Raw genomic sequence first — 15399 nt, forward strand, 5'->3', positions numbered from 1 at the left:
CAGTCTCACCCTGAACACATCCTCATAACTTCAGCGTGCGTGGTCCAATCTCAACGAAACGTCACGGGTTTGATAACAATCCCGTCTTGAACACGACGTCTACATGACAACATTCAGACATAGTGATAGCGGCACCTACTGGCAACAGGAAGTAAGCGCTGCGTGACGATTTTGAGCTGATTTACGTGAGAGTAGCGTGGAGTGCGAGGTCCCGCCCAACGCTGCTTGCAGCTTTAATTTTAATTTGTATTATTAAAAATAAACTGGTAAAAAGTTTTTCATCAAGAATGTGTTTTAGCTTACAAAATTGTGTTTGTGCAACTTAATTTCCGACAGTTGAGTTAAGGTTAGGGGAAATATTTAGTTAGCTTTACTTAAAAGTTTTCAACAATTTACAATTCTTCTCAGAAGTGAACCAAACGCTGAGTTTTAGGCGTAATGTGACGGACCTCCTGGCTCATAAGTTTCTTTAGAATGATCCTGAGATAAATATAAATGTTTTCATGTTGGCTCGTGCAGGATCTTGGAGGATCGTGGGTTCAGAGCTGCTCCGGATGAACTGTGAGATCAACTTAAATAAAACAGACCCTCTATTGTATTTATTATAAATGGATCCAATAACCTCATGGTTGTGTTTACAACTCTGCTGGGAGTTTGTATATCACTACAGAGTGTCTTTCTCTTACATAAGTTAATGATCTTTGGATGATACAGACACTGACCCTCTTTCTCTCTCTCTCTCTCTCTCTCTCTCTGTCTCTATCTCTCTCACCCCAACTGGTCGAGACAGACGACCACCCACCTAGAGCCGGAGGATCTGTCCTAGGTTTCTGCCTTTTAACAGGCAGTGTTTCCTTGCCCTTGTCTCCAAGGTCTTGCTCATGGTGGTACTGTTGGGTCTCTGTAATTAATGTTTTAAAGAGTTCGGTCTAGACCTGCTCTATTTGAAAAGTGTCCTGAGATAGCTTCTGTTATGAATTGGCGCTATACAAATAAAATTGAATTGAATTGAATTGACCTGCAGAGGTCACATCAACCACTCAAGTTTCAGTGTGGCCTTTTTCTAAGTTTATTTAAATGAAATTCAATGGACAGAATGTTCTCGAAATAATTTATGTTGTTCTGGAATCTTTTCGCCTCTCAGAACCTGCGTGGTTTACAAGATATGGAAAGATTTTGCAGCAATTTTTTGGCATGAGTGTATTTGTGTCCTGGAAATTCATTGGAAAATGATGTTTGGTAATAAAAACCTAGGGATTTGGGGAACCAAACCTGAACTAAACTCCAGTTTTCATGAAGTGATTTGGATGCTTCTGAAGGATTTACTGGTTTTTCAACACACTTAAAAAGTTCTTATTACATCCAGACTGTATCCACCCTGTCCAAATCTGGATTTGGATCGCAAGGGATCTTTTATGTGTTCACACAGATACCACCTCCATCCTTTTGTCTCTCTTCACCCATCGAAAACCAGAAAATATGAATAAAACACACCTTTTTTGCATTTAACTTCTCAATCATACCACAACCTGTACCAGACTGCTGTAGTATCCGTGGAGCCAGCTTCAAGTGGCTGACAGAGGAACTGAAGTTTTTGTTACTTCCATGTTGACTTCGAGCACGAACAAGCCTCCACCGAAATGCAGATGCTTTGTTTCCCTTTGTTTTCACACTGAAACTCCTCCGTTTCCACCTCTCCAGTTGTGAATTAAATACCACTGAGATCCTCAGACATCATGCATTATGCACTTTATTTATGCTCTGGTAATATGAAAAGTCCACGACAAAAGCAAAATCTAGTCTCATCTAGTCTTTTTTGGGCAGTGCACAGTGTTCATCTCATGAAGAGTTTTAAGAAGATTTCTGAGGAAGGTTTCTGGTGCTTCCACTTCGAAGAGCTCACACTGGATACACCCTGACTCCGTCTGTGGAGGGGAACAGATACAGACAGATATATTGTTAGTCAAATCAACGGTGGCACAAACGAAACCTGAAGAGCTGTTGGAACAGAGTTAATAAAGTTGACCTTAGCCCAAAAGTTTCCCAAAACCTTCATAACCTGGGTCCTCTCATCTTCAGCTTTTACATTAATAATCTCCCATTAGTATTTATAGCTGATGTTCGAATTTATGCAGATGATACACTAATATATTTACATGGAAAAATGAAAAGTGTCTGTATGTTCTTCACAGAAATTACTAGCTCCTAAAGGGAGAAGCTAGTAGTTTCCAGCTTCAAATACATTGGTGTGGTGATAGTCTACTTGCCAGCAACGTGAACCAAAAAATATTGAGTTTTATGTTAAATAAATATTAAATTAAATATACGGGGGGCACCCGGATAGCTAGTGGGTAGATGCTGGCGACCCATGAGTCCTTGCTGCAGCGGCCCAGGGTTTGAATCCGACCTGCGGCCCTTTGCTGCGTGTCATCCCCTCTCTCTGCCCCCCTTTCCTGTCTATCATCAGCTGTCACTATAATAAAGGCAATAAAAGCCCCCAAAAATATATATATATAAAAAAAAAAAAATTAAATATACGGCATGATCCCCAGCATTTAGAAACTCCCAGATGCTAATTTGCATATGTTGGCAAATTAGCATAATTAGCAATAAATAAGCATAATCACTTATGTGGACAATATTTCAGCAACTGCTTAGACACTATTGGAATGATTTTAAGGGGGATTCTGAAAGTACCAAATTGCTGTTTAAACAGGACATTGGCATATTTTAACTCCCAGTGGGCTGATATAGATTAATCATTGAGTCGATTTTGAGGTCATTTATACTGGACCTTGCAATCAAGAAAAGTCTGTGTCATTAGTGCACTCTCTGCTTTTAAAAAAAGTTAAGCATGTTGTCGCAAAAGCTAAATTCAACCTAAACTATTGCATATTCATTTATAAATACCAGACACTTGAAGTTGCTAAAATGTATTTTCATGCTACGATTCTCACACATATAAACACACAGTCTCTTGAGAGCATTCTTACATGTCACTGTTTATAAAAGATTTAGGGGCATAGATTAAGTAAGGAAACTCAGGGCCTGCTTACTGCTTCTTCATTTTATAAGTAGACAAAGTCCCAAAAACAGACAAAATGTGCTAATTTTACAAAACATTTCCATCTCGGCGTCTAAAACTCTGATTGGTCCTCAGTGTTAGGACACTGTGGGGGAGTGAGACAGCAGCTGGATGATCACATCTGTATAAAAGAAGAAACAGGTCCTTTATCTGGGTTTAAAGGAAATGTCTCATCTGGTTCTCTTCCTCTGTTTGTCAAAGTGACAGTGAGAGTCTCACAACAGCAAATAGGGAGAGTCAGAATCTAAAATTTCACGGTTAAGCCGGTTTGTTGCCTCATGAGCTGAATTAACACCAAACTGTCCTCACCAAGACAGACACAGCTGCTGATTGAAACACTGAATAAAGCAGCAGCACTTTTATACAATCTTCTGTCTCTATTATGTTTTTTATTTTATTTCTAACAATCATACAGACTTAATAAGCTTCTTTTTTGATCAACTAAGTGTTTTCTTCTCCCTGATACTTGATGCCATTGTTCTTATACAGCTTGTGTTATCAAAGTACCAGCTACATATACTGATACACAATACTGATATGATAAACTACAGCTAAATGTTAAAGCTTTCAGGTCACCATATTGTTGTTGAGTTTCTGATTCAAATGTAAACAAACTCTTCCATTGACTTATTTCTTATGTGAGAAAATACTGTAATTTAAACAAAATGACTGTGTCTCTCTCCCTCCTTACCGTGTTTAATTGTTCTGCTAGCCTTGTAAGGGTTGTTTTCAGTTTTGTAAGGTGTGCTTCTGTGATCTCCCACTCATCAAGGAGGACGATCATTTCGCCAGCGAAACATTTCATCGTGGCCCCGGGGCATTTCTGCTGGAGAGAGACAGGCAGAGAGACACACAGACAGACAGACAGAGGTGAGACAACAACCACAGTACACATTACATAAGCAACGTTCCTCCAGAAACACTGACAGTTTTAATCTTCCATACAGCATGATGTTCATTTAGTAACTGATGGACCCACTGAGAGTAAAACAGACCATAAAGCAGGGTATGCACAGTATCACCAGACTCAGACTGTTGAAGCGTGAAGAGAAACTTAACTTATCCTTTAAGTAAAATTAAGTTTCTTTCCCTGTGAAAAACGCTGTGAACGTGAAGGATATAGTGACAGGTTGTGTTTAAGTTAAACATTTCCATTTTCACGGCTCAATGCTAACAATATTGTGCTTGCTCCTTTGGCTTTTCCTCTTCCTCTATAGGACCCTGATTCTAATTCCATATGGACTTTTATTCATGTTTTACTGAGGAAGCCCATTAACCATCTGAGGACCTTCTGTCAGGATAAAGAGGGTGAACGCTGAGAGGAAGCTCGTACCTTGTAGTGGTCGACGGTGGGCGTGTACAGGCTGCAGTTCAACCCCTTCTGTGGACAAAGACAACGTTAGCAGCTCACAGTGAAACGCACACAAGCCGTACAACAACTGCTCTTATAAAGCAGCTCTGGACCCCCGTCAGTGCCCCCTTCTCTGCCTTTCTCTTAACAGCCATTATTAACGGCTGTTATCTGGAAAGAAGTCAAATGTTAAAGGTACGTTCCACTGATTCCACTCATAAAGTTCAGTTAAAGGTGGATTCCTTTAAGGTTCAGTAACCATGCTACAGAGCAGTAATGTATCTAATGTTGGCTAGGTTGTGGGTTAGCAAACAGTGAAAGGTGAGCGGAGAGTTCACTGCGTGCAACGAGCTCTAACAGCTTTGCACTAGGGGTCGCCAACAATTCACAGGGGTCCGCGAGGGCTTCTTGATTTTAAGGCGTGCTAAAGTACTTAAATATATATATACTTAAAATGTGATTTGTTTCTGTGAAGAAAACGAAAATTAAAACTGTAAAGTTTAGATTACACTAAAACCAGATTAATTTAACTTAAGAAAGTGTTCAAACTGAAACTTTTAAGTAACACTAACTAAGAATTCTTGATCAAGTAGCTTAAGTAGTGACACTGACTTAACTTAACACGTTTTTTAACTTACAAAATTGAGTTTGTGTAACTTACATTTTGACGTAAACTGTATCAACAATTTTTCTGAATTAAAATAACTGACCACATTACAGTTTATTATTTAATATCTAAACTCTGATGATCTGATCACTGTAATAGAACAATGACCAAATATCAGAGAGAAGCAATAAATTGGTAAAAAAAAAAAAAAAAAAAAAAAAAGCCTATTAAGTCTGCATGATTGTTAATTCTTAATACAGACGTATCACAAATTGATCTGTTTACTATTTGGGTTCATTGAACTGAACTGAGACCTTATTGAAATCTAAAAACACACTTCATTCAAACTCTCAAAATATAATAAATAAAACAATCACTGACTCTGCTGTCTGACAGAGTTAGAAGTGAACATATTCTGGCTCTACGCTGTCGCTGTCTCTCTGATGCCCCCGACCTCCCTTACTCCTCTCCTGGCCCTGCTAAGTCATCCTCCTTCCCGGAGTCAGAGTCCTGGTTGGAGCCTCTGTGAGTCACCTTATAATTATAAGAATTAAACCCTTAATTCACGGCAGTTAGATGTGAAAACACATACCTCAGTGTGCAACTGCAGAACATTGAATTAGCAAAAAAACTAAAACCCCCAAACCAACGATGGACTTGGGTATATTCATCCAGTAATCATCTGAACAACGCTCTGTCCATTGAGTGTGGAACCAGTCAAAATCAAATAATTCTCAATACTTTGATCGGTTATAGGTCTGGGTTGGTACTCGAGGATGGAGAAGGATTTCAACTGTTGTTATCTTTAATCCGTCTCCACGAAACTGCACTAAATCACTGGAGGATCTCTATAAAATTGGACAATCTATGAAAATAGGCAATAAAGAGCCTGCAACGTTACTGCAGTAAAGCTGATTCTGATTGTAAAGTCCCAACAAAAGACAGATAATATTGATCAGATATTAGCAAGATGGTCACCAAAATACTATTTCATATATACATTTATATAAGTTCAAGACGTGTTGGAACGTGGCTACAGATTCCTCAAGTGCAGCTTTACACGCTTTAGATATTTCAGAACTGAAGACCTCTGCTCTACATACTTCTAACAACCCTCCAATGACTCACCGGCTGTGTCCTGCAGCTAATTATACAAGATAACTTCAATAAAGATTATAGGCTGATAACAAAGATGGCTCCACCCAAATCACGTATTTATGAATGATTGTGGAATAACTGCTGCGTACCTTAATGATAAGGCTCAATAATTTCGAGTTGAATCTTAAACTTTGGAAGTTCTTTAACAAAAGACTCCTCAGTTATTGAAATCATGTGTGAAACCTGCAGCTGCACCCTGAAGATACAATCTGAGCTTATAATATTGTACAGTGTAAAAAAATAATAATAATAAAAAAGACGATTTACGGTGTTTTCCCATTTATTTTACAGATCTTTTCTGTATTTTTTAAATAGATGGAGATATTAATACAAATTTTAAAATATCCTGTGTATTTACATGACTACTCATTCAATTCATTTCTAAAATGATCTAAAATTAGTGACATTAACGGTAAAAAGCATTTATGTGTGTACTTTTACATGGATTAGTTTGTTAACTGACAGATATTTTGTTTAATTATGGAAGTTTTTTACAACAGAAACGTTGAATAAATGTTTTTTTGCAGTGTTTATGGATTGGTAAACTGTCCAAATACAGTTTTTTATCAGTGAAAACAGCAATAATTACTGTAATTTCACAGATAATGACTTACAGTTCTATAACTTTTAAAACACTAAAAACTAAGAAAACTATATCTAAAAATCTGTATTTATAGCTCATTGCACTGGTTTTACAGTGTAAATATCTTTAATTAAACATTAAAAAGACAAAAAATATTAAATGATTGTTGATTGAACAGTCTTGTATTTTTACTGTTTTACTGTATTTTTTTGGTGCTGGAATATTACAGTTTTTTTTTTTACAGTGACAGAAGATTAAACTCATACCAATTTGGGGGCTTCGACATTGATGAGGTGCTGGACCTTTTTAATGGTGTCTTGAGCGCAGGGTCGGGCGGCCAGCTGCGGCATCAGAACGATCAGACAGACAAGACACAGACACACACTCGCGAGAGCTTGCCTCCCTCTTGGCATCGCACGGACAGCAAAACCATCATCTGCGTCACATTATATCCTCTGCCCTCCCACTCTGGACTACTACATCTTCAGGGAGGTGAACTGCCTCGAGGTTCGGAACTCCGTCACAAAAAGTCCATGTTAGAAGTTCCTCTTTGCGCAGATGTTCCTGTAATCCTGCAAGAGGTCAGTTTGAATCCCAGACCAGCTGATTTGCGAGCGCGTCTGCAGCCTCCAGCGACTGCTGAGGTGCCCTTGAGCAAGGCACCAGCTTCTAATGGTTTAGTGATTGCTTGAAAGGGGCTCCAAAAAGGGTGTAAAAGGGGTTGCTCACATCAAATTGACATCTTGATGTATTTCCTTTAGTAAATCCTTCAGTCAGATGATCCACTGCACCAACAGCTGAAATCTGAAAAACATCCCCAAACCAAACTCCGTTAAAGAAACGACAGCTTTATCTCAGTGTTTCCACAAGCACATTTTCTCTTCGGTTCACCTGCTGTTAAACTTTAGCTTAAGGAAAACTGGTAAATGTCCAAAGTGTGGAAGAAGACGGAGAAACAGAACGTTTCCCGCCACTGGCTGCCAATGTCTGCAGGAGCTGTTGCGGTTTGACTCCACGTGGTTTAACAGCAGGAGTCTAGTGTCAGACCTTGACCAGAGAGCTTCCCTCAGCCTCTCTCTCCCCTTCTGTTACTTTCCCCTCTCTCGCTCTGCTGTTTTCACTTTCTCACTCCTCCCATTCCTCCTCCTCCTCTTCCTCCTCCTCCTATGGCTCGAGGGAAGTGGACTGTGTTTCAGTGTTCCTCCTCAGCCTTTGGATCAGGATCCTCGTTTTAAGCCCTGCAGGGAGTGAAAGCACCATCAATCACTCAGAGGTTAATCTTTTGTTTGAAGATGTGAGTTGAGGAGAAGTGGTTGCACGGTGAGTAACATAACCAAGGAAACACTCGCTCGGTGGTTGCTCCTCTCAACGCATTTGCTGCCCCTCCCTTTCTCCCCACTCCACTGCCATTCTTGTTCACAGCCTTGTCACCTCCCCTATCGATTACTGGCCCCACTGGCTCCCGGTCAAACTCCGCATAGACATCAAAATCCTCCTGTTTACGTTCAAGGCCATCCACAACCTCTCCCCTCCTTATCTGTCCCAACCCCTCCACATCGCCACCCCTTCCCGTTCCCTCAGATCTGCCTCCTCTGTCCACCTCTCTGTCCCTCCCGCCTCGTCACCATGGGGAGCAGGGCTTTCAGCCGCTCTGCCCCCCAACTCTGGAACTCACTCCCACCGGACATCAGGAACCTGGACTCTCTCCCCCTCTTCAAATCAAGACTAAAAACTCACCTATTCAGAACTGCATACCCCACTTAACTTTCTACATTGGCTTTTTCTTGTCTGTTTCTTATTTCTTACTGTTTTTTTTATTTTTATGTATTGTACGGTGTTCCTTGAGTGCCCAGAGAGGCGCCTTTAAATAAAGTGTATTATTATTATTTGGCATTTAAATACAGATATAAAGCAGACACAGTTCAGACCACTTCAAGACCACCCACTACCACGTCCACTTGGGCTCTAAGTTAGCCTGACCAGGTTTCCTTAAATGGTTTAATGGACGACGTGGAGTCTAAAACCACCACTCTCAAGAGCTAAGTTATGCTACAAACCATATAGATAACTTTATGCTATGAGCCAAAGAGCTAACCAGCTAACAAGTTGTTTGCTGTTTGTTTTGAAACAAGGCTCAGTTGCCAAATCTTCCATCCTGAGAAAGTACAGTCTGTCTGGAGTTGAACTGACTACAGTTTACTCTAAAGCATCCGCGGCGTCAATGCTGGAATGCTGATAAGGTGAATATTTGCAAATTGGACCACATGAGCGTGGGAAAGTCGAGTAAAGAAGCAGTTTATTCAACTGCATTGCATCCAAATGACTAACACAAGCCTGCTCTCCCCTTCCACAGTGCAGTAACACAGTTCTGTTCAGGTTTTCATCCCGTAAAGTTCCAACACAAGGACGGATAAATAAAGATAATTAAGGTTAATGGAGGATAACTGTGGTACAAGAATTTGGAGAAGATCTGAGGGAAACTTTTGTTTACTGTTTCCGGAACACTGAACGACAGCTGGAACGCCAAAAAAATACAGAAAATAAAAGTATAGCATTTTCTATAATTAAACTTTAATTTTTCATAAAATCGTATTTATTGGTCTTTTTTTAAATGTTTAATTAAAGATATTTACACTGTAAAACCAATGCAGTGCTCTATAAATCCAGGTGAACTCTGCTATAATACAATAATCAGACTTACATTTACAGCAGAGTGCTGTTATTATTGGATTGTTATTATTTTAATGTGAATGTTAAAAGTTATAAAAGAAGTGTAATAAAAGTCATTATCTGTGAGATTACAGTAATTATTGCTGTTTACACTGATAACAACTGTATTTGGACAGTTTACCAATGCTTATACACTGATAAACAACATTTATTCAATGTTTCTGTTGTGAAAACTTTTATAATTATACAAAATATCTGTCAGTTAACAAACAAATCCATTAAAATTACACAAAAAATACTTTTTTACTATTAATCTCACTAATTTTACATAATTTTAGAAATGAATAAAAGTATTAAACTTGAATTTAACAGTTTAATGTATTAAATAAACAGTTAATATCTGCGAACAAACTATAGATTTGAAAATATATTTTAACTTATGAGATAATATTTATTTATATTTAATACGTTTTCTTTTAATACATTCTGACATTATCAGACATTTTGAATAAAAACAAGAATATAAACAATTTAATCTGCTGTTACTTTCATCTAAGTGACAGTCGACAGTAACAACGTCCGTTTACAGTTAATTATTAATTATCTACCAGCTCCCCCCTAAATGTAATAATCTGATCTATTGTTAATATAAATATATTGATTACAGCAGCCTGGAGGTAATAATAAAGCTCCATGTTGAAATTGAATATGAAGATTCTCCTGTTTACCTGTTTCAGAACTGTTGACCCTCAAAGGATAATGTGGATGATGATTTTCTGGAGAAACATTTACAGGTCTGAGTAACCGGAACGGCGGAAATTCATGTGAAGTGAAGGAGAAAGAGGAGGTCTCCAATAGTGTGTCATCATAAACTGTAAACTTCCCACATGATCTGGGCTTGGGAAATAAAACACTGATAGTCTCTCTTTATTTCTGAGCTCAGTAAACAGTTTCCTGATGAGTTTCTGGTCTCAGTCTCTAGTTTCAGTCTTCTTCCATACAGCATGATGTTCATTTAGTAACTGATGGTCCCATTTAGAGTAAAACAGACCATAAAGCAGGGTATGCTTTAGGGCGGGGCTACCTTGTGATTGACAGCTCATTCTCAGTTAGTCCGTCCAGCTCAACGCACCAAACTCAGATCAAACTGTCAAACAGTGCTGATCAGATATGGATCCAGATTCTGTTGTTGACTATTTCTCTCCTCAAATCTGTTCACAAACACATTTTACTGTTTATCTGGAACACCAGATCCTGTGTTACCAGGCGAGCCGCCATTGAGAGCAGCTCAACTTGCTTTACGTGACCCCCGCTGGCTTCAACAAACTGCTACGGCGACAACCACCATAACGCCAAACTGGAGGCTTCAAAATGGGACTACACAAACCGATGGTTGACTAGGTTCACAGTTAGTACAGATAATGAACTTTAGAACAAATGTTACGAACATAAATTGAAGTTATTTATTAAAAGAAATCTGATTTCTTTACAAACAAAAATGTTCAGGCAGAAAGATAAAGAACGAGGGCCGGTGGATGCTGTTTAAATCAAATTAACTCTCAGAGCTTAAAACTAACTAATATTTGATAGTGAAGCCTCAGAGTCTAATTTTATTTACCAAACAGCAGCTAAACTATTTAAGGAATCATCAGCTTAATGTGTCAATATCTAATATAGAACAGTAATTTTAGATTTACGTTATTTTACATTAAACAGGCACATTTTATTAATATTTCCATGTAGTGTATATGCTTTGGTTTATGATCTGCAGAGCTAATGATCCTCAGCTGTACTTTGGATTCAATGCTAATGAGCAAATCTGAGCAAGCTAGCATTGTTAGCATTGTACAGCCTGACAGAGCTGCTAACATGGCTATGAGTCATGTTGTATCACCACTAACTGCTATCATGCCTTTGAGAAACCTTTAACCTCAACTTAAAAGCACCCTTATGAATCGGCGTCTGTCAGTGAATATGTCTGTGAAGATGCTCAGAGCTGTAAACCAGCAGGAGTTCTCATTAAACAGAAGGAATGAAGATCAGTAGTTACCTGGAGAGATTTCCTGAGAAGACGGCTGCAGAGTAAGCTGCATGTGTCAGCATGGAGCGGACAAAAGGAGCTTTAAACTGGGGTCAAAGTCTACGTATCTGGTGTAAACCAAAACTGAAACTGAGCTGCCCTTATCAGAAAGATTAAATAGCTGCCAAGCATAACCTGATACAGAGCTGCAGCCTTTCAGAACATATCTGATCTCATGAACCTCACAGCTGCTTGTCTGCAAGCTTCTACTGACCTCCGCTCGTCTGTGAAATGAAGAAAGTAACAGCTCGCACACTGCAGGCCTCCAATGTCCAGTTAATTACATAAAGGTGACGTTTAAAGCTGCTCTTTGTCAGACTCCAGTGACAAAATAACTTTTTCCAAAGCAGCCAGTGTAAACACAGGTGGAACCAGTGATACTTATTAACCCTCTGTGGTACGTTTTTATGTCTTAAAATAGACTAAATAAAGATAATCTAAAGAAATTTTATAATTTTTTTTTTTTTTTTTTAGAAGTTTTGGGTGTTTTTGTACCATTATGGTGTCTGTAGTTTCTTTTCAATTTGAACATAATTTATTTCATAAACATGTGTAAAAGAGTTAATAGCTTCAACAGGTTACAGTACATGTCATTTTAAATCGAAAAATATTATAAAAGGAACTATTTTAAAGGGTTTCTTGTCTGAACGTTGCCTGTAGGTATCATTGTACCATTGTGGAACAACCCACTGAAATGAATCTTTCGAAGAGTCTAAGCGTAATTCTTCAAACTTTAAATGAACTAATTATCAAAACAAAGATCATAACCATTTGCAAAACAAGAAACTGGTGTCAGATTCCAGTGTTTGATCATCACTCCTTCATTTCAATGCATGTTTCCTCTCAGTCCCGTGTCTTTCCTGACATGCGTTGCCATCATTTGTGGTGTTGCTGCTCAGTGCTTATTGAACTCCATGAAGGAGTTTTTTTCAGGAGTGAAGAACAGCTAGGTGACACATTGTGTGCACTGCACTTCCACTACACCCTTACATCAGGGTATTGCACCTGCCCCTTTTCTCCACCCAAATAGGTCAATGGTCAGTGTTGTCCTGACGCACAGGTGATGATGGCACTGGCATCTTCATCACTAATTAATTCTTATTCAACTTCACTATGCTCAACTTGAAGTGTGATTTCTAACTCTACCTCCTTAAAGGGGTAAAGAATGAGTTCATTCTGTAAATGGAGGAAAATGTGTTGAAATTATGAGGAAATAAGACGAAATTATAAGGCTAAATAAGGCAAAGTTCACTATGGCCTACAGAGTATAGTAATAGTCTGAACTTTACTGCAACAAAGTAAATTAAATTGTAAAGATTAGATGCTTTTGAACATTATATATACCTAAACACACACTACCAAAATCTTATGCTGCCATAGTGAGTCCATAATGGTTCACTGTTGCCTCAAGGCAACAGTTGCATTTTTAGTTTCTATTATTTAATTAGCAAATAAATTGCATTAAACTATCAGATATTAAGGGTTAGTCACCTGCTAGTGTGAATATTCTTTTTTCCAGATGGAAAAGTTCCAGGAAATGACGTTTTCAGAACTTTTTTTGGCGCAAAATGTCAAAGCTGTTTCCTTTGAAAACAGACATTTATACAGACGCCGCATCGGCTGTGGAGCGTCGTGCCTAAAGCGCCGCCATCTTGGAACAGGGCTAGCAGAGGCAGCGGTGCATCAACCTACGAAGGAAAGAGGAACTCCTCAATCTCAAAGTAGAATTATTCGATGAATTTTGGACTGATTTCGAAACGTATTGATTTGTTAAAACGTCACACATGTAGCTATGATACAGGGTGCTTGGATATTTTAAAAATGCTGGTTTTACTACCCAAATACAAATTCTACTTAATGTTATCAGCAGACGAGCTTCTGACAGAAGATCTGTGAATGAAAAGATGCCGACTTCTATACGATAATAATAATAATAATGATGATGATAGTGATATAATTATAATAATAACAATAATAATATATTAATATTATAATAATAGCAATAATAATAATAATATAATGATAATAATAGCAATAATAATAATAGCAATAATAATAATAATATAATGATAATAATAGCAATAATAATAATAATATAATGATAATAATAGCAATAATAATAATAGCAATAATAATAATATAATGATAATAATAGCAATAATAATAATAATAATAGCAATAATAATAATAATAATAATATAATGATAATAATAGCAATAATAATAATAGCAATAATAATAATAATAATAATAATAATAATAATAATAGCAATAATAATAATAATAATAATATAATGATAATAATAGCAATAATAATAATAGCAATAATAATAATACCGGTAATAATAAAAATAATATAATGATAATAATACCGCTGTCTATGTCTATGTTTGAAAAAGTCTTCAAAAAAGGGTTTTCAATATGGCTTCCTGAAAGTCATGTGACAAATTAAAAGCATTGTTATTGGTTCCCTATGGTCTTCCCTCCTTTTTCAACTATAGTATCGTTCAAAAAAATGCATTGTGGAGATTTGACAGGCCAAAAATGGGTGCGTTGCCTGAGGGCAACACGGTACCATAGAGGGTTAAGTTTCTGGGTCAAACAGTCGGTTTATGTTGGTTCTTCCTTTAATTTGTTAGAGTCTTGTTCCACGTGGCTGTTTAATGTGTATAAGATGGGGGTGTGGGCTCAGCACCTGCCCTCTTTAAGGCTGTGCACGCTCACTCCTTTACTTTCTCTTATCAGGGCCAGAGTCCTGCACAGTCACCTGGGGACAGTCACCTGGGGACAGTCATCTGGGTACAGTCACCTGGGGACAGTCACCTGGGGACATTCACCTGGGGACTGTCACCTGGGTACAGTCACCTGGGGACTGTCACGTAGCTTACAGATGGAGCTGAATGAAGCCTGGTTACTGAAAATTATTCAAATTATTAATAATTGTAATCCTTAATATAATTTAAAGGGTGAGTTGTATACAGTTGTTGAACAGGGAAATTATCTCCAGAGACCAAAAGGCTGTAAACAAGTCTATTTCTGCAGTTTAACATGGAGCCTTATGGCAACTGGCTCACTGCTTGAGCCTCTAGTGGCTGTTAGAGGAACTGCAGGTTTTGTTGCTTCAACTTGTGGATTCACTCTTTTTTTTTTTAACTGTAAACAAATCTGTAATTTGATGGTTTTTCTTTTCAAATACATAGAAATAATAATAAAATTACAAAAAAAGCCTGTGAATTTACATGTCTAATGTAAAATAAAGTGAATTTTTTTTCACATATAAAGATTAAAATACATTTCCAAATCAATAATTGTTTCACAGATATTTACTGTTTATTTAATGGATTAAACTGATAAATTCAAGTTTTATATTGTTAATTCATTTCTAAATGTAATGCATAATTAGTGACATTAACAGTAAATAAAGTATTGGTTGTGTAATTTTAATGTATTAGTTAGTGAACTGACAGATATGTTGTATAATGATGGAAGTTGAATAAATGTTGTTTATCAGTGTATAAGCATTGGTAAACTGTCCAAATACAGTTGTTATCAGTGTAAACAGCAATAATTACTGTAATCTCACAGATAATGACTTTATTACACTTCTATAACTTTTAACATTCAGATTAAAATAATAAAAATCCAATAATAACAGCACTCTGCTGTAAATGTAAGCCTGATTATTTGTATTATAGCAGAGTTCACCTGTATTTATAGATCATTGCATTGGTTTTACAGTGTAAATTTCTTTAATTAAACATTAAAAAGTAAAGATTTTATTTAAAATTTAAGCTAAAAACTGCATTTTAATTATAGAAAATTACTGTAATTTATGAGTCAGTTATTTTCTGTTATTTTACAGATAT

General features: G+C 37.3%; 1 protein-coding gene across 4 annotated transcripts; it reads right to left on the reverse strand.

The window, feature by feature from the left end:
* Positions 1-1732: 1732 nt before the first annotated feature.
* il15l (interleukin 15, like) lies at positions 1733-8015 on the reverse strand. 4 transcript variants are annotated; one of them, XM_051399733.1, is made up of 4 exons: positions 7051-8015; positions 4419-4466; positions 3777-3911; positions 1733-1925 (listed from the first exon to the last, which is right to left on the reverse strand). In XM_051399733.1, exons 1-4 carry the CDS (start codon positions 7195-7197, stop codon positions 1803-1805), a joined length of 453 nt encoding a protein of 150 aa, XP_051255693.1. In that variant the 5' UTR covers positions 7198-8015; the 3' UTR covers positions 1733-1802. The 4 variants fall into 4 exon arrangements, with proteins under 4 accessions (XP_051255693.1, XP_051255695.1, XP_051255696.1 ...); XM_051399735.1 differs by having other exon boundaries at positions 4419-4463; positions 7051-8012; XM_051399736.1 differs by having other exon boundaries at positions 3777-3908; positions 4419-4463; positions 7051-8005.
* Positions 8016-15399: the final 7384 nt, after the last annotated feature.

This window comes from Dicentrarchus labrax, unplaced genomic scaffold (genome assembly GCF_905237075.1).
Source record: "Dicentrarchus labrax unplaced genomic scaffold, dlabrax2021, whole genome shotgun sequence".
NCBI lineage: Eukaryota > Metazoa > Chordata > Actinopteri > Moronidae > Dicentrarchus > Dicentrarchus labrax.